This window comes from Nothoprocta perdicaria, unplaced genomic scaffold (assembly GCF_003342845.1).
Source record: "Nothoprocta perdicaria isolate Ctin4 unplaced genomic scaffold, notPer1 scaffold_4, whole genome shotgun sequence".
Taxonomy (NCBI): Eukaryota; Metazoa; Chordata; class Aves; order Tinamiformes; family Tinamidae; genus Nothoprocta; species Nothoprocta perdicaria.
The window spans coordinates 10,022,248-10,042,699 of NW_020455643.1; the positions used below are offsets into that span (position 1 = coordinate 10,022,248).

General features: G+C 44.1%; 1 protein-coding gene across 1 annotated transcript in view; it reads left to right on the forward strand.

The window, feature by feature from the left end:
- The window catches only part of LPP (LIM domain containing preferred translocation partner in lipoma), a 201,495-nt gene that overhangs the window by 86,452 nt on the left and 94,591 nt on the right, over positions 1 to 20,452 (forward strand). Inside the window, exon 6 of the mRNA XM_026045353.1 lies at positions 7,693 to 8,349. Coding sequence (XP_025901138.1) covers positions 7,693 to 8,349 — 657 coding nt within the window. The remainder of the gene's footprint in view (positions 1 to 7,692; positions 8,350 to 20,452) is intronic.

Here is a 20,452-nt window from a genome sequence, read left to right on the forward strand (position 1 = left end):
GCAAAGTAAACCCTGTCGTGTCTGACTGCGTATGTATTTCATATTATTTTATGTGTACATATGCAGGCTCTTCTAATGGTCTCTAGAATTAATAAAGCAAGAAAGCTTGCATAGCCTATAAACACGCTAAAACTCCTTAGCAATTAAGTAGGAAATGAGAACCTTTTGTAGAGTTTTTGGACTAGTTTTTAAATTTGTTTTTCCCACACTGATTGGAAAATGATAACTTTTCTATGCGAGTTGTAGAGGGCTTCTCCAGAAGACTCRTGAACAAATGCTGTTCATCCTGTTGGTCACTCACACCCTTCCCCTCACTGTGCATCTTCCATTATACCTTTTTAGCCTATTTTTGATAATCTGTTTTGCAGCATCCAGACGTAGCTGTATCATATATATATATAACTCTCCAGCCATATTTATTATATGATAAATATAACCATATTTACTGTGCCTCTAAGCTCCTTTTCCATTACAAATATCAATTTATGAAAAGAAAAAAACATTTTTAAATCTGTGGATGCTGTAATTATGATACTTCAAGCTTCACTGGCTTAGTAATAGCAAAAGTCATAAAAATACTTTGCTTACCCAAAGTTGTTATTTATAGGGAGGTGGGGGCTTTCCCCCTTGTCAGACAATGCAGCCTCTTGCCTGGGTTAAGCAAGGAGGAGCATTGTTAAGCCCATTGGAAAGGCCCAGGTTGCTGGACAGTGCTGGGGCCACCCTTGGAGAGGTTCCTGTGTCCCAGGCACGTGCTGGCTTTTGTCCCCATGGTACCGCTCTCCTCTTTTTGTGGTCTCCTGTTACGGGACCGTGTTGAGGAATTCTGCATTTTGAGGTAACCCAAGGGCTGTGGTGCACAGCTCTTTACATAATTTGTCACTGGGCCGTGAGCCACAGATTCGGCCAGGGCAGGGGGCTGCCGTTGCGTGTTCCTGAGGTCTGGGTTGGCTGAAATTTGTCATTTCAGTGATGAGAGTGGGGAATTACTGAGATTATCCCAAGATTAATTCAGAAAACATATAGCTTCTCATGGCCGACATCATCTGTAGCTTTTTGACAAAGGTGTTTCTCATGCTACTATTATATGTCCATGCAGATGAAGTGGCTACTTCATGCAAACTGTTCAAGTAGAATTTCTAAATAGGAGGTTTAATCATAACTAGCCATTCAGTAAATTAAGGTAACATTATGGCCCTTGACTGACCACCGGGGCTAGATGTAGGTCAATTACCTTTGCACGTCTTTTCAGGCTGTTCTGGTGTGTCRTCATTCTCATAAATACTAGGTGATCACTCATCAGAAAGGAAATAAATACAAAAGCTCATCACAGTGATCATTTTGGGGTAAACAAATAAAAAAGTAAACACGAAACCGAAAAGGATGAGCGAAGTCGTTGCCTGGCATAGCACTGTTGTGTTTTGGAGACCGAGCCCTTCAGATGTGCTCAAGCACTTGGAATTAATGGAATGCTGGAAAGTGGAAACCCAGATTGGCTGAAACACTTGACGCCTATACTGAAAGATGAACCAAAGTGTGTTTATAACCACACGTGTCAGTTTTGAAAAGCTGTTTTGCATGATAAAATATTGGAGGTCAACTGGTTATCACCTTCTCTTTCATGTACCCTATACTCTGTTGTGCTTCAAGCTGAGTTGTCACAGGGACTACCAAAGAGGTTGTGAACAGAAACGTTAGCAAGTATGTTGACTTCTTTTCCACCTTTAGTAGCAGCTGAAAAACAGATCAAAGCTCAGAAGCTGTTGTGTTGTTGTMACACTTCATGTCATCTGTATTGCATTTTCTTCATTTAAGATCCAGAGATGGGACGCTTTATTAGATTTCTGTCCTTCTTCTCTTGGTTTAATGCCTAGGAGCAATCCAATCAGATATCTTGATAGTTACTGGAGACCAGGCCAACAAGCTGAAGCCTGAGTAAACACAGCTGGAAAGTGTGTGTGGCTGCTGATCTGTGCGTATCCCATGCCCACATGATGTCTCAGCTGTAAGTAGGAAATCAGGGATTGATAGAACTGGAAGGAAAAGTTGAATCTTTCCTTCCCACCAAGGGGAATGCAGCGGAATGCAGGAAGCATGTCTGTGCTTCTTACCGTTGTGTCAAAAACATCTGCTTATTGCAGAGTCTGTTTCATCCAATTTGTGCTCTCTGAATATTCGGTGACTTGTCTTAGCTGTCTCTATACTTCTTCTGCAGTCAGTAGGGAGAAGGAGGTTCCTCTAGTTGATGATTCATCCTTCTTGTTTTAGCCTTCAGTATTAAAATGGAATAAATGACCTTGTGGAGGTGCATTCCTGATGACATAGGGAGCTTTACACATCTACGGCAGGCAGCAACTGAGGTAGGAGAGATGCTCCCTGAGCTCTGCTCACCGGCAACCTCCTGGGAACCCCACATCCCAGGCTCAGCCTACCAGGAGTTGCTGCATCYATGTTTCTCGAGGAGGAAGCGTCGTTTTGCTCCTCTAATGGAGCAAATTGAGACTGAACTGCTCAAAAAGGCAGCCCCAGACACAGTGGTGGTTCTCAACCTCTGCTCCGCAAACCATGGGGGTCTGCGCATCGCTCCTAAGGTGACTCAGAAGAATTCTGTGAGAGGCAACTCAAAAAAGAAACTGTGTTTATTAGCAGTAGATTAGCTCGGTAAAGGAGCTCGTGTCTCCTGACAAAAACATTTTGGGGCTGCAGAGCGTAAAGGTTGAAAACCACTGAGCTGGAGTCATGTATCTTTATGTGATAATTTGACAGCTAAAAGGCTAACGCTATTCAGCTGTACCTTTATGAAAAAATGCCTGGGGAATTGAATAGCATATGATAAACTTTGTGTAGGCATTTTTGATCCCGTCTGTGAAACTGAATAACTGAAGGAATTCTATAGAAAATACTCTACAAATTCACAAAATAAAAAGAGAATGAAGCCCTTTTTATAAGGGTTCCAGCTGATCACATAGAATCGTGTTCCTGCAAAGCAGAATGCACTGATTCTGTACTCTTTTTGGAAATATTTAACCCTGACAAGTCACATAGACCTACAGGCTAATTTCTGTAGATCAGCATGGATCTGTAATACCTAGTATATGACTTACTGGTATATATTGGATTTAATTTAAAATGTGCATAATTTCTTACAGCATGAATAATCATATAGATGCTCCAAATTTTGCGTTTTCCCACCAGGATGATTTTCGATACAGGTTTGAAAATCAGATCTGTAGGGCAGCACAAATCCTTCATTGCAACAGCATAGAGTTCCCATGGTGGTGGCTGCTACAAGAACCTCCTGTAAATGTTTATATAAACTTTCACTACAATTAAGGAGATAGGGCAGCAGTTACCAAGCAAAATGATTCCCCTTAACACATGGTAACATTTTTTTTAGGAGAAGTGTTTTCTTTTTTTTTTCCCTTCATACATTGACTGAGTTTAACTCGATTTTGACAGTATTAGTTCACCTCTATTTGAACTGCTGGATAATTCATTTGCAGAAGAGGCAGTGCATTTAGGTACTTCCATCTGTGTTTAAATACGGCTCTTGTGTTTTCCCCATTAAAAAAAAAAAAAAGAATTATAATGGTTGCGGTACACAAGGTTCTGAATTTAACTCCTTCCTGCTTTAGTTTCTCTTAACCCTGTTATCAGCACCTGGGGTTTCTAGTTTACTCTCTCTTTACAAATATGAGTTTGCAGGAAGGGGTTGATGGTAAGTAGCGTGGTTCTAATTTGCACTTGCAAAGTGTGTCAGACGGTTTCATCTAGTGCATGGTGAGCAGAGGAAACACTGTCTTCCTTTGAAAGCAGCCCTTAGGATGTCGGAGAGCGTGYGTGGCTGTGACAGTCCCTTGCAAATGTGATAGGGTTTTGAAATGAGCTGTCCAGGAGCTGCTAGGGGAAGGGATGCCCRAACTCTCATGAATCCACTCTGTCGTCTTTTTCTTTCTCTTCTTTCTTCTTATTTTCATGTTCTAGGCCATCACTTTGGTGCACTTCTGGAAGAGTCTGCTTCACTGTGCTAGTAGATATTTGATGGGTTCTTTTGGATGAAACATTTGTGACAATCATCCATTTTCTTGGGACTTTACTCTGTGATATAGGTATCTCTTCTCAACTAGTTCATTAGCCAGTTCATTACTCCTTCTCCATCCACCTGGCATCTTTATAGCCTCATCTGTCCTTCCTATCCTCCTAGTGCTTTCTAAACATCTGTTTAAACATGATATCCAAGTTCCTTTTTCTCATCTGTCTTCTGTACATGTCTGTTCTTAGAGCTGGCATCTTAAACTATCCATAGCTCATGTGTGTTTATAAAATCATCCCTTAATCCAAGAGTAAGGTGATATTTGAATGCATGGCTGGGCATACAGAAGTTTGGATTRTGGCCATCTCCTTCTCCCAAGTGAAAGGGCAGGGGATTTATGGAGATAACTTCTCCTGCGCCTGTGCACAGAAGCTATGGCCAGGGCTCCTTTTAGTGTCCCCAGAAATCATCAGTGTCCCAGTGGCACTAGATGAATGTCCCGTTTCCCTGCTGCACCACGTTAACTAGCGTTAAAACCTCCTCCTGCCCCAGCCCTGGCCTTCATCACCCGCTTCCCCAGCACCCTCAGAGGACTCCAGAATGAGTCACCCCGGGTGCCTCTGGGGACTCCTACTGATGCAAACTTCCTCCTCCTCAAGGCACGCTGTGGTTTGAGTGCCACAGTGCAGCCCTCACTTGCTAGCTCAAGCTTTGGCTGGTGGCACAGCAAGGTCTCCAGCCCAGACTTCCCTTCCTAAATCTCCAGGATACTTCATCCTCTTTGGAGTGCTGAAGGTGGGAGCTACTCAGGGAATTTCAGAAGCGTGCCATTAGGTAGCAAGTTTTTGCAGGCAGAGGCTACTGTTTGTTCCTAAGGTGTATTCCGCTCCTTGCAGAGGCTGTCATCGGCACATTAAGTGTAATGTAGTGTTATCTGGCTGTTTGTGTGAAAGGTTAAACGCCCTGGTTCTTGTGGTGCTGCAAACGTCTATCGCAAGAGCTTTCCCCGCGGTCTGTCGTCATCTGCTTCCAGGGCCTGTGCTCAGAAACAGAAGATGTGATAATGAACAGGACTCATTTTCTAGTGTTTTGGTCTTTCCACACCGCTTCCCCTCCAGGCAGTTGTCATTTAAACATTATTTACCTTCTCCCTCTTCCCATGGAAAATAAAATAAAAGCTTTCCTGGTGGTAATTATGCAGTGCTGAGTTGCAGACCTTTCATCCCATTACAGTAAGTGGACAAAACAGCCATCATTTACAAGAGCAAAATAGGTGGGGAAATGTGAGGGTTTCTAGCACTCATGGGTGTAAATGCCAAGCTGACATGGAAGAARGATTCCCATGGCAAGCAAAGTTCCTTGCTTGTAAGGGGCGCTGGTGCACTTGTGCTCTGATGCAGGATCAGAGGAACGTCTGTTCCCTGTGGGGTACATCAGAAATACAGAAGTCAGCCCTGTTAATGGAGGGCTCCAGACTCTTAACCTGTCTCTATCCTTTAAGGATAACTTCAGCTCTTTCTTGTTCTTAATTTCTGAATCTCCTTGGTCTGCCTTTGTCTTGCCATGGATCTTTTTGGAAAGCTGAAATGCATTCAGATGTGTTTTTCCTCCATCAGAAGCTTGTTGCCTTGTTATTCCCCACCTCTGCCTGTGTGCCTTTTACAACTGCAGAAACTAATTGATGCTCTTTATTTGCCTTTTAACGTGTTCATTCATACTGCCTTGTCCTGGGACATTTGCCCTGGAGGTGTGATTGCAGGAACAAGTTCTTACCAGCGTATCAGCAAGAGGTTCTTTGCACATAGCACCAGAGTGAATCTACTAACTGCGCAGCAGTGTTTCCTTGCTCCTTTGGTAGACTTGTCTGAGGGCCATGGTTGGGTTGACTGACTTGCTCTTATGTCTCCTTCTGGATGTGCAGCAGTTGTCAATTGGAGGGGGTGGATCAGCCTTTCTGCCACTTTGGATGCTGAACTCAGTACCTTGGGAGGGCCAAGGAGATGYGTGGCTACAACCCCCCATTCCACAGCCTGCCTGGGTTAGTTTGGTAGCAATTTATTGCTGCCACCTGCTGACCAGGCAGAGGATTTCTCTGGCCTGTGCAGAGGTTGCACRCAGGCTGCCCTGACATGCCCTCTTTGCCTTCCTTGCTGTCCCGTGGTCCCAGCAAGAAGATGATGGAGCCAGAAGGTGGAGGTGAGGGCACTGAATAAAGCAGGAGCTCCTGGGATACGCACAAGACCAGTCACTCGAGGAAAGGAGGTACCTGCCTTAGGTTGCACGCAACCATCAGTAAGAGCTGGGCTCGTCTGACTTCAGGCGTCAGTGAACTCAGCTGTGATCGAGCCCAGTGCCAAAAGCATCTGTGAGACGTAACCTCCTCTGGCCATCATGTTAAGATACAGCAGCAAAGAGATGGGGTCAAATTGCATGTCTGCAGGTAATGCTTTTCTGCATAGGAAAGTATGAAATTCAGGTATGCCTTTAAGATAAAGGAATATTAAAAGAGGCRAGAGGTTATACCTGATTCTAAACTCCAGAAATTCCAGTTTGTTCCTCTGTGATTTGCCAAAAAAGACTTAATGGTGATCTTCAATGTTCTTCGGAAACTGGTTCAYACCACTGGCTGTTTCAGATGTTACTTAGCTAACAAAAATGTCCTTTCACACTAGAGTTTTTGGACATTAGAGTTAAATAAGTGGCAAGGAAGGCAAGTGCTTTATATGGAAGGGTGTAGGATCCCTTTTAGGATGGTGTCACAGTGTCATTAAACGCACATTAAGCATTTATTCGGCCCCCAAGGCCGGGAAGTGGCAGCGCTTGCTCTGAAGCCGCTGCTCGGCTCCCTGAGCGCTGCTGCTGCYGCCCGGGTGCTGGAGCCGGTTCCGTGGCCACGCGCAGGGACCGTGACTTCTGAGGCACTCGGGAATCTTGGCCTCCTTTCTGCCCTTTCGCAAGTGATGTGCAACATTTGCCTTTGTTGGGGTCAYTCCGGATTTTCTACCAGCAGCGCTTAAGAGCAGAGCCAGGCAAAGGGAAGCCTCTGTAATTTGTTTTGATTGAAGTTTATGCTTATGTCTTGGATACGAGTCATACTAGTCAGCAGGCCATTCCCCCCCATTTCTTTTTGGCCTCTTGTGCTTTTAAAGCGGCTTCCGTGTCGGAGGGGGCAGTACTGTATGAGCCCTCTAGGGACCCAGGGAATTTCACATCTCCATTTGAGACTCTAATCTCATTTTCCCTCTTTCAAAATGCTCTTGTTTTCACAGGGATCTTTCCGGACTTTGTGCATGGGTTTCCCTCTTAGCTATTCTCCAGTGAGTTCTCCCCTTCCCCCCCTTTTTTTTTCTTCATGTTTATCACTTTTCTATTTGTTTGTTTTAAGGCAAAGGAGAAAAAAATAATCCTAAGGAAAGATGAAATACCGTGCGTGGCAGTTCTGTTCGGCTGCAGTAGTGTTGTCCCTGTTCTGTCAGAGCAGGAAAAGGTTGCTATTACCATTTTATAATCTGGTCTCAGGTACATTCCTGCTTCCCTAAGCACTTTGAGTTGCTGTGCAGATGTTGCTATAAAATCCCGCTTCCATTTAACCCTGAGTTGCATGTTCTGACATAGGACTGGTTCCTACTCAAGGCCTCTCTCCTCTGCTTGCTCCCTAGGGCTCGGGGACCACGAGCAGCATCCCTGCCACCACTCCGTCAGTGTCAACGCCTGTCACCAGCCACAAGAGGATGACTATTCCCAACCAGCCTCCCCTCACCGCCACCAAGAAATCCACGGCCAAGGGCCCCGGGCAGCCGGCTCCCATCCCGGTGACTCCCATCGGCACCCTGAAGCCGCAGCCGGTTCCCGCCTCGTACACCACCGCTTCCACTCCCAGCCGCCCGGCCTTCAACGTGCAGGTGAAGACGGCCCAGCCCAGCCCTCACTACCAGCCGCCGGGGCCGCAGCCCGGCCCGTAYGGCGGCCCGGGGCCGAGCCAGGCGTACGGCACCGCGCGCCAGCCGCCCGCCGCGCCGCACTACGTCCCCGCGCAGCCCCGCGCGCCCGACTACGGCTACGGCGCACGGCCCGCGGAGCCCGGCTATGGCTACGCGCCCCCGGGCCGCTACCAGGAGCCCTACTAYGGGGGCTACGGCGGGAGGAACGGCTCGGAGCCACCCTACGGGCCCCAGAACACCTGGAAGCCCGAGGCAGCCTATGCCGCCGGCAACAGCATGGGCCAGCCTCCTCCTGCCCTCTACCAGCCGCCTGGCCCCAAGAAGACCTACATCACTGACCCCGTGTTGGCTCCGCAGCCACCTGCTCTGCACAAGGTAGGAGATGCAGATACTTGTGAGCTTGCCTGAGAGAAGCTAAGCGTTCATCTCTGTTAGCATAAAGTGGTCTGGGACCCTTGCTAAAACGTGGCAAGGGGGTGTACTGTGCCAGTGGGAGCAGTGCTGTGTGTGCCCCRGGCATCTGGAGCTGCCAGACGGCTGCAGCTCAGATGCAGAGGTCCATGCAGCTTTGCAAGGCTTGAGGAGACAGCATGGCTTGTGTGTGCACCAGCCATCTGTTCTGTGACACCTACTGAGATTTCTCCCTACAGTCACTAGTGAAGGATCGAGTGCTCGGAGCACAAGTATTCCACTTAAGAGCTGGTTTGGGTCATGGGGGCTCATGTTCTTGCCTCCCCTTCCTGGCACTTCCATGTCCCACACTTCTTCAAAGTCCATAATATAAATGTAAAGTTGAGTGCAAGCAGTATGAATGTGAGGCAAGTGCGGGCCTGGCTCTGAACATGGTACAGGCCAGCTCTCAGGAGGAAGGCCAAGATTTTGAAATGGAGTTAGTTGGCTTTTCCATTGTGTAAAGTTTGACTCGGGGAGCTGACGAGACTGTAAACCACATCTTCATTTCAAAACAAGAGAAAAGCTGTGAGGAATACAGACAATGGTTTTGCCCAGTGTTCTCTATCCACACACTTCTTAAAAGCTGAAAATAGGGAACTCTCATCTRACTTGAAAATAGAGTTTTTGGGGTCTTAGGAATCTCATCAGCCTCAAAAGGAGAGACCGTCTCGTTTGCAGAGACTTGGTGTTACTACTGGAATTCACGCTGCAGGGCAGGAGGAAGTTTACATCCCCGTGACAAGCAGTTACATGATAAGTTTGTTGACTATATATTTATATGGAATTATTACACTTCGATCTTTCCTTCCGGGTTCTCCCAAGATCAAAAAAGAGATTGCGTGTAAACTTCTGTATATGTTTATGGACCTTTTCTTGAGTCACCAGAAAAAATGTTCCTCTTATTCAGATCGGAGATACCGAGCACACTGTTTTTGATTGTGGTTCAAAGCAATTCCGGAGGTTGACCTCTTGTGTTTCACTGTTTAAAAATCACTTATCGCTTGAAACCACATGGAAATGAGTTCCCACACAGTTCTGTGGGCTGTTTGATTTTCCTCTCAAGTGACAATAAGGTGGTGTGGTGGGTGGTGTCCGTTCACTCAAACAGGTATCCAGACCTCCTCAGCTTAGGCTCTCCTTGTCCTGGGAAGTCCATCTAGTCTGCATGGCTGGGCATAAGGCACCATCCATCCCTTTGCTCACGGCCATCTCTAATGCACTTCGGGACAGTTCAGGGACTTGGTGGGATCCTTCTAGAGGACCGTGGCTGTTGCCAGGTCTGGCTTTGGCAGCAGTGGAGGTTGACGATGGCCAAGCCTGGGCGAGGAGGTGCCCATTGCTGCCCTGGGCTGCCTCGACACAGAGYTGCTCGCTAGCTCTTGGTGTTGACAGAGAGATGGTAAAAATTTCTGACACGTAACAAAAGGTCTCCCCTCTTGCTGTTTCCTTCACTAGAAGCATAGAGGCGGTTTTCCCTGAGTTCTAGATGTTCTGGGAGTGGGAAATGTCGACAACAAAGATATTCGGGATTTCTTTAGGCAGTATAGTAAAAGCAAATTAAAAAAAAAAAAAAAAAAAAAAGCCTTGAAATAATATCTGCTGGCAACATGAGCTAATAAACTGCTTTTTGGTTTTTTTTTCTTTTCTTTACCAAGGAGCTGGGAGAGGCCCAACAAACCCTCAGCTCCGCAGGTGCTTGGTATGACTTAGATTAGGAAGTAGTGAAAGCTGCAGAATTTGCACATAGCCTTAACTGGTGTAAATTGGTGCAGTTTAGAGGAGTGAGTGAGGAAATGTTGCTGTACACCAAGCAGATATTTAGACTTTTGTGAATGCAAGTGGAGTTATGTATAGATATAAAATTTAAAAACTTCAGTGCAGTCAGTATCTCTATGGAAACGCAAATCATCTTAAACCACAAACAGCACAAGCCTGTTGGTCTCATTTGCATTACAAAGCTGAAGGGATATAACAGTTTAGCTCAAGTTTAGGGTTTCATGTATGTATGCATGCATATGTGTGTTTGTGTGGTATTTGCAAGAACATATATAGAAGTACTTTATTTTTTTTTCAGTTTTCCTGCAAAGCTGACTCCTATCTGATAGATGTTAAATTCCTTCCGAGCTTACATTCTCTTCTAGCCTGCTAAATATTTAGCTTATTATCCCATCTCATCTTTGCGCTTATAATTTTCTGGAATATTAATGGCAGACTCTGTTTCTTGCTTCTCTGTAACAAATATAGTTCAACTGATGAAAAATTGAAGGTGATCTTAGAGACTACCAGGAAATGCCCATTAATGAAACATTAATGTTTTGATAGCAAAAAAAAAAAATAAAATAAATCACTGTTTGGTTTTCCTGTATGTTGTCCTCTTCCTTTGCAGGCTAACTCATTCATAAGAATCAACAGTTTTGAATGGTTTAATATAACTGAAAGAAAAAAGAATGTTGTGTTAGAACTGGGATCTTGTTGAGGAGATTTGTTGCTGTTATTTCATTTGTTGGCTACAACGTGAATTTTAACAGATTTTAAAGCACATGCCTGACTTTTGCATTTTATTGCATTTTGTCTTTTCAAGGTTGATTTGAGGCCTTTCTGTTTAGGAAAACGATTAAGAAGCCAGGCTAAGAAGCAAGCATTAATAAGTAGCTCTTAAAATAAAAGACCTTTAGGAATTTTTCTTCTTGCAAGGGAATGATGTTGGAATGTAAAATAATTTCCAAGCTTCATTCAGACAAGTGGATTGTTTGCTAATTTTAAATGCAGCTGGTGTGCAGAACGTTAAGGATGTACTAATGAATTAATTCCAGAGTAGAAACTCATGGCGCTTTTCCTAATACACACCATGGTCCATCACAGTAAGAATGGGTTGAAAATTTTCAGATTGTTCAGGATTTTTACGGGGTGAAAAATGGTTTATTATATTTCACATTCTAGTTAGGAAGAGGTTCATGGTGCCGTGGTTTTGTGTTTTGCGATCTACTAATCGTGCTGAAGTTGCTGCTGATCCAACATAAATCTGGATTGGTATGGGAACAGAAAATAAGCTGTACTGATTCTTAAAGCCCACCGAGAACAATGAGTTTTACTCACTCACAACTGTGTGTTGAATTCTGTCCCTAGGCCAGTTATGGAAGTGAAAGCCATGCGTGTGAAACCTCTGTATGAAACCTCTGTATGTATGCACTCCGTTTAGCATTAATGCCCAATCCTAGCTAAGAAATGAGTGAGCAGAGGTGCRTGTCCTTGTTTTAAACCCTCCTGTGCTTCAAGGGCATTCCTGGCCAAAAAGCTCAGTTGCTTCTCCTCTGTCTCGTAGGTAGTGGGGATCTCTGTAAGCAGCAGGGGAGCTGTCATGAGACCATCACAGAAACATGTGACGGGACCTGCTGCTCTCGTGCTTTTTGCCAGTCCTGCTGTGGCCTCTGTCTAAGCCAAAGTCTGAAATCTTCCTCTTAAATTCTGCCCTGCCAAAGGCCAGAGAGCACAAGACTAGAGTGACTCATTTAGGTATGGTAGGTATGGTGATTTTTGGCACCATCATGTCTGCATTAGAAAACTCAAATAGCATGGCCAGTTTCCAACACAGAGAATTCTAGCAATTCTGCCCTGTGGCCAAAACAGAATTCAAAAAAGTCCCACCACCACCCAACACCTAATGTTTCTGTACTAAACCAAGTGAGACACCAAATAATACCCTTGGCAAGTTCTTGTAGCTCTAAATCACAGCAAATCTTTTTCACAGAATCACAGAATGTTTAAGGTTGGAAGGGACCTCTAGAGATGATCTAGTCTAACCGCCGTGCTGCAGCAGGGGCAYCTAGAGCATGGGACACAGGGTGGCATCCAGGTGGGTTTGGAAGACCTCCAGAGAAGGAGACTCCACAACCTCCCTGGGCAGCCTGTTCCAGGGCTCTGTTACCCTCGGTTTCAGATGTGGACAACTTTTATTTTTTAACTAATTTAAACCCTTTGGTTCAGGAGTGCCATGAGAGAGCTATGTTTGGTTTTGGTAGTGGGTACTTTGAGTTTTTGGGATATGTTTTTATGCCCAGGTCTTATGAATACCATGGCTTTGGTGAAAGGCAGAAAATTCCGCAAAGTTTCAGGCAGCTCATGTTATTCTTGACTTGTTTGAAGGGTGGCCATTGTAGACACTCCGAGTTGTCCTGCCTAGACCTCAGATTCAGTGACTTCCCTTTCCTCTCTCTGAATCTATTCATGGGGCTGTAGGCCCACTTTCCCTCCCAAAGAGACCAGCATGTTTTTCTGCATGTGGACTGGGTGCAGCTGACATCACCGGAGACAAACTTGTGGTTTTGCTCCGCAGTAATGGAAATCTCGTGAAAAACATCACCTCTTGAGATCAATCTACCAGGTTGCGGCGGGGAAGAAAGCGTCTTGTAAAGCTGATTTAGGATAGCATCCAAATCTGTGTTCCTCCATCGCAGATCTGCTGGCAGGAGTAAGGGAGCAGCATCCCTGTGACAGCCGTGCCTGTTCAGTGCCGGCTTCCTCTCTCAGGTGGCACAAATGTGCCCGGGCCCCGACTGTGCTTAGCGTGCGCCGGCCACGATACCCCTTACCCCAAACTACACACATCGAGCCCTGCAAAGCACAGCTTCGGTGAGCGCCTTGGAAATCCAGTGTGGAGGCAGGTGGGAATGAATGAGGCCCCGCAGGCTTTGGGCCTGGTGGGGCTGATGGTGCCGCCCGCGCTGAGCGGCGCTCGCCGGCCGCGTCCTCCCCGCGCGGCTGCAGCGGCTGCCGGCACTGACGCAGGCTCCTGAAACCTGCAGGGCCCAAAAGGGGACCGTGACGACTTGCTGTTTTCTCATTTCAGACAGCTTTTGTCAGTTTTTCCACTGATTTAATACCTGCGATGGAGACGTTCGCTTGGAAGTTTCATCTTTGCCTGAGAAACATCTGCTCGCCAGCGTCCTTTGCTATGACTGATGCACTTCTCTTGTACCGGTTTAATAATTTTTACAGTCTGCCATCACTCACATAAAATAAGTACCTCCGGCACGTAGGTTTGAGCTGAGACTAATGCTCTTGCTGTTTGCTGTTAATCTAGTGACTAGGATTTTTTTGTTCTCTGCAGATGAATAAGTGCAGTTTTGCCCGATTCCCTCCTGCTGTCACAGGGATATATTCTTTCCTACCTCGGCTTTTTGCTTTTGCAGAAAGGCAAGCAGCTTATTGTAGCACTGCCCACCTGCCCCTGAATTGTCTTCTCCCTAAAAATCACGTACTGAAAATTTCCACTGGATGGGACTCGGAGGCAGCATAAAATAGTGACTTAAGTTTGGTTTCTCTCAGTGTGAGATAGAGGCTGCCCATACTTTACAATGCTGAAATAAAATATGTAATATAGGATTCAGAATTTCATAATGGAATTCATGATTTCAGTATGACATTTCAGAATTTCCACATGAATATGCAGTTCCTTCTTACCCCCAAGAGTAGCAACAAATGTCAAAATGTTGACATTCCTCACAAAATAGTAATTCTGAGTTCTAACCAGCACTAGCTATATATCAGCGGCTGACTCTGTCATTGCTTCTGGGTGTATTTAATTTAATGCTGTTGCTTCTATTAAAACGAGAAGGAGGGGAAGAAGGCAGTGGTGTCTAACACTGAGAGGCTCAGAGTTAGGACTTTGTGGGGAGCTATGGCACTGAGAATAGTAGTATATTCGTGTCTGTGAATATCTGCATCGAAATCTTGGTGATTTTTCTGGGACTCTCAGGTGAAAAGGTGTTGGCCGAAGTGCCAAGAAGTGTTTTCAGAGTGGTTGTCCTTCCTGCAGGGACCTTTGAGCCTCCTCTCGTGGAGATATTCAAAAGCCGTCTGGACACGATCCTTGGAAACACGCTGTAGGTGACCCAGCTTGAGCAGGAGGGTTGGACAAGATTTCCAGAGGTCCCTTTCAACCTCTGTGATTCTGTGACCTGGTGCAGGCCATTCTATACCGTAAAATTTTGAAGGAACTGAAAACAATTTCAAAATGTGTTTAACATTCTCGTTTCAAACCTTTATGTTTTGTTCTCGATACTTAATTTTTTATTATTAAGCACACCATTTATTAGCAGGAACCAGCTGCTGACGCAGGAATTCATCGAGTTTGTCTCCAAGGAATCGTACACTGGAGCTGCTTTCCTGAAATAGAGAAACAGCAAGTTACCAAACAATTACCTTAAGAGTTAAAGATAATAGGGAGCCTGCAGTTATAGGAGTAAGTCAGGTCAGCATACACCAAGAAAGCAACTTAAATTTACAGCTTCAGGATGCAGCTTTTGCAGTTTTAGTCATTAGTCAGCCACAATGGGTTAGTAATATAAGAGGAATAATTGAGAAAAAGAGGCTTTTGGTATAATACCTGGATGTTCTTTCTGGCTCCTTCTTAAAATAAGCTGAGGACAATGCCTCCATACATGATAAGGCATGGGGCAGCCTTAAAGTTAATTAAGAGCTCTTTTTCTGTGCCATTTAACTCTTGATAACCAAGTTGCTACTCTGATGGATCATATTGAGGTCTAACAGACAACGATTTTGAATCTGGGGCTGTATTCTCTGAGTTACTGTGAAGTTTATCACAACAAAACTCGGTAGATGCTTCTAAACCTGCCCAAGGTTTGTCACTGAACCAGTTAGAGATTTGGAGGGACAGAGCAGTCCGGGAGTTGCTGGGTGGTCTGGGGTCTGGGTCGAGAAGGGCTCTGGCTGCCTTTCTGGTGTGAGATACAGCAGACTTTAGACCTGGTGTTGAAACAAGGAAAGGCCCCCTTGATACAGTGCTCTGGGTGATGTGGTTTCTTGGTCTTGTCTGGAGAGGATTGGCCCACATTTGGGTAAACACCCAGGCATGACTTGTTGACCTGATTTCCCTCCTTGCAGTGTATTTGTGGTCTTGATCCAGTTCTCAGTGGTATGTGCTCATGGATTGGTCCTAAAGCAGCAGCTTTGGGTAGGGCGCTGTGCATTGGCAGTCGTGCCTGCGGAGGGATCYGGAGTGTCCCACTTAGGCCTGTGAGCAACCAAGTGGAGTTGGTGGTTCACAGTGAGAGTGCTGCRGCATCGCTTTTAAAACAGATGCACAGTCATGAAGAATAAGCAGCAGTCTATACTGGATGCTGCTGTAGTGATTTCCCTCTAAGAGCAATGCCATGAAATAATTGAGAATATATAGTTATATTTACTGTTCATAAATGTTCTGATACTAAACTCACTTAGGCCCCCACATAATGGGCCTCCTGTTAAGATTTACCTCTGGATAACTATAAAGGAAAGCAATATATTAAATGAAATAGCAGCCTTTAAAAAGAAAAAAGAAGAAGAGGTTTCCCATCACCAGCTGGAAGAACTCCTGCAAGGCAAACAGCATCTGCAATTATACTGACAGTTTTTTCCTAAATGAAAATAATAGTGAATTATAAAGTTGTAAAATTGTTTTCATAATAATATTTTGTTTTTATAACTCATACTGTTTCACTTAGTAGCTGCCTGGCTCCAGTACAAGTTACATAACATGATATTATGAATTTGGTGCCTCAACTTTTTGTCTAGGGAATTAATTTAAGGGCTCTAAACTTTCCAGTCACATTTTCTGCTTTGTTCCAGACACAGTGTATTCTGTCTGCCTGAAAAATATCAGATAAACTGTGTCTTGCTCGTAACGGAGTAGCATTCATATGCCTCTTTATCCCCACTAATAGAGCACTGACTTAGTTTTACATGGATCCTCAAAATAGGCCAGATTGAAATGTGCTGTCTTAAGGCAGCTACATAAAACAAATTAGAAGAGCGGAGATGCTGCGCGTTCACTGATCAGTCTGGCATTAGCAAGGATTTTCCACCGCGTGGTTTAGCACCAGCACAGACAGATGAATTCTTATTGCTGTCAGTGCTGCTGTTCTCTTTGTTCTACCCCCTTCAAAAAACAAACAAAAAAAAATGCTTTTTATAAGCAAACAAACAAAAGTTCCTCACGCAAATTGGCAATGTCTTCAAGTGAACGGTARAATGGAGCTGCACCTGGGGTATGATAGAGCACGTTAGCAATGTCATTTTCTTGCTGCTGCTTCTTACTTAGACTGTATTTTATCAATACCTGAAATACCTTTTTTTTTTGAATTATAGCTTTAGGGGAGCTGAGCATTCATGAAGTGAATYACCTCCTTTTTAGCTATTGCTGAGAGTGAAAACTCACGGCTTTTCCAGGGGAAAGAAATGAGTAAGTGACCAAGAAAGCTCCCGCTTGCCACTGATGGATTCCTCCCAGGCAGTTGCCATTAAGCTCAGCAGGGTTTATTTTTCAACCTGAGTGAGACTGTAGGAGAAACCTCCTGTGGGCAAGTGCCCTGCAACATTTGTGCTCCTGCAAARCCAAGTTTGGTGAGCACCTCACAAATTTGAAGTCATAGGTGACAATTGTGGTCCCCTGGCCTGGTGCTCCTGGCATGGGTGCAATCACAGCACCTCCCTCTCCRGCTTGTGTTAGAAGAAAGCTCTTCTGTCTCCTCTGCAGCACCACTTTAATCATTACAGAAGACCTTTCTCTCTTGTATTAAGCAACACTTATTTACAACTTTTTTCCCCCAGGCTCCATCCTGAGACGTGCTTTAGAAACACATGAATTCTTGCGCTGCCGTCTGAATATTTGAATAAAAGTCACGCCACTTCCCAAATTGCATTTAGCCCAATGCAGGTCTTCACATGACTACTTCCACCTGCTTGCATATCTTTCACCCTGATGGTGCTTGGCCCCCGAGGTTTAAGCTTAAAACTGGGACTTTTGCCACTSTTTGGTACCTGGGCTTTAATAGAGATTGACTGTGTTTCTGAAATTCCAGTTGTATTTCCAGATCATTGGGCAAGTGGTAGTTGGTTCTTTCTAGCAGATGCCAGGTTTAGAGAAACTACCAAATTTTAAGTTGAGGCAAACCTTGCTCTGCAGGTATCAGAGATGATGGAAATGGTGCATGTGCTTGTGTTTGTTTCATTTCAGATTGCTCGCAGATAAATATCTCCAAATATACTTTTCAAATCTGAGTGCTGCTCCCCACCCCCTTTTCTCAACCCTTTCACCATCAGGTCACCTTCTGGTGAATAAATGCAGCGCAGCAATTAAAGCCATATGTGTAATTAAAAAATCAACATAAATCTAAACATCTAGAAGATAAGAAAGATAGAAGGATAAAGACAACAAGAAGCTCGGTTCTGTGTGACCTGCTTTTGAATAAACAACATTATATTCCACAGTCAATTATCCAAAAAGTACAATGTGTTCTGTTGCCAAAAAAAGGTTGTCAGATAGAAGTGGTTAGTCAAAAGGACACATGCACTGGAGTGAACATTAGTCTATTGTACTCAGTATAATATTATACAAACAGGGCTGGTTTGTTGCTGGCTTTTTTTTTCTTTTTTTCTTTTTTTAAAATTCTGACCACAGACAAGATTATGCAGCTTTTTAATATTATTTCATAAGCATCTAATTGCAGGCTTCAGCGAGAGGTGCAGGCATTGCTAGGGCAATCAAAGGAGGTATGCTCTGTGCAGCCCAATAATAAGGCTTCCAATACAAAAGTGGAAAAACAAGTCATTAGTTACAACCATCGAACGGAAGAGGTCTAATGGGAGCCACAGGATAAACATTCCATTTTATTATGTCTTCGTTATATGTTTTGCAAGACTCCGTGGTTATAAATTAAAATTGCTTTTTGCAGCAGTGGCTGTAAAAAGTTCAAAATCTGTGAATGTACCTATTATTTTTATTTATATCACAGCAGGCTGCTGGCAGAATTAACTTTTTTTTCTCCCCCCCCTCCTATTTGTTAGTTAAAAGATGGAAAATGCATTCAAAAATACCTTTTTTTTTTTTTTTAAATCAAGGTGGCATCAACTTAAAGGGGAGAGGAAAGCAGGGAAGGGGGCAGGCATCTCAGATAAAATGAAATTCTTCACCCACAGGTTGGTAATCTCTGTTTGTTTATAGTTTTAAATGAACGTTAGTGAGGGCATCCCGAGCGCGTCGGGCAGATGAGATGGGGTTTGTGCTGGAGTCCCTGTCGCCGATGAAGCAGAATTGCAGCTGAATTGGCCCTCTTGAAGACCCGGGTTGCTGGCAGGAGGAAAGCAGTGCCAGGGTGGGATTCTCCCACTCCATCTCCTGTCTCCAGCGAGGCACGAGACTTCCTGCAGTAAGAGAGAATATGTTCAACCTCTGCCTCGCCACACAGAGTGAATCTTCCTCCAATTAATTCTTTTTTTTTTTTTTTTTTTTTTTTTTTTTTTTAATTCAGCTTTTGGAACTCCCTGCTCCTAGGTAACACCCAGAGAAAGAGACCTGTGGAATGGAGGTTTATATTGTTTGAGAACATCTATTTTTACTTTTAAAAGGATACAAAGGATACGTGGCGATAAACCCTCATAAAACCTTCTGCTACCAATTTTGAGTTAAGCATTAACTATGGGASCATAGATAGCTATATCTGAGGACAACTATTGCATACCTGTACAGTAGATAAGTGGCTTTCATCTTGCACATCCCTAAGATCTTCAAATTACTTCTGAGCYGTACTCTGCTACCTGTGAACGTGTAAATTTGTTATATGAGGGCCTGCTGTTCCAAGAGGAAGGGGGAAAAAGTAAAAAGCAGAGGTATGCAGGTTACGAGAGGTGGAAAACTCCTGTCCTGAGGGCTTTCCATTTCTTCTGCATGAACATCGACCACRGCCTATGGTCCATGGATGGTGCAGGCCTAAGTGGTCTGGCTTGGGTGCTGCATTTCTGCTCTGTCGGGGACAAGGTTGATGAACATGTCTCTCTCTCATGAGAGCGAACAAAAAGAGCAGTCAAGTGAGGACCACAGGATTGCTAGAGTGGATCAGATCAAAGCTAACAAATACGTGTTTCTGACTTAAACAGTCTTTCTCAGATAGTCAGGTATGCAGCTCCCTGGTTGCCACCAATATCATTTTGCTAGTGTTGCTTAATAACTGTTGGAAATACAAGATAATGTTCTGAAATCAGTCCCATGGGTCTTGATTTTTTTTTTTTTTCATCTAGAAAGTTTCTTTTAAAAATGTGTTTAATGCTGAGGGGAATGTTTTAAAGTAGAAATCTGAATTTTTCTTCTGAGTTCCTACAAACTTTGCCTCCCACTGTGTTGACAGTTTCTGAGAAATTATTTTATTGCCCATTTTAGATGTTGGACAGTGACTCAGTATGCCCTGGAAATACTATCATTCTAGCAATTTTCTCGTGTGGTAGCTCGGCTTAATGTCAGAGAAATGGGTAGTTAGGAGTCCAGACACTTCAACGTTGGACTTAGGCTCTAAAAATAAATGTTTGGTTAACTTTTAGTTGTCAACAACTTTTCTCCTGCCACCCGTGCTGCAAAATGGAACAAGTGGTCTCGTGCCATTCCAGGCATGCTCTGTGGTCAATAGAAATACATACAGAGCATTAAATATGCTGGTAACAGCTATAAATGTTATGGACCCTCTTGCCACACAGTGTTTATGTCCTACTAGATAAAGGTCTGAGAGCAGAAGGGAAGGACTATTGGCTAAAGATCAAGTGTGCATCTAGCCTCTCTTGTGCTCCTGATGTCTCAAAAGACTTTGTTTCTGACTTTTGGCTTAATAATATAGCCTTTTCCTCCACCCCCTTCTCTTTAGTTTCATCTGCAAGCCAGGTATAATGTTTGCCTCCTGTATCACAGCAGGGTTTTCAGACTTGATTGTCTGCAAAGTAGTTTTAAAGTCTGTAAATGCRAAGTATTATTCCTGTTTTCTATGTGAAAGGCAATTGAAATCATGTGCCGAGCTCCTCACAGCAGGAGCAGTGGTTATTTGCAATGAAGGATATTTTTGCACCTTTGTATGAAAACTGAGGCAAAATGAAAGACTTATCTTAAATCTGTGGCTATTCATCATTAAAAACAGTTAACTTTTAGCATTTACATAGTGATTTATATTTCTGGAGCTCTCTTCAGAATCTTAACTAAAGTCTTGAC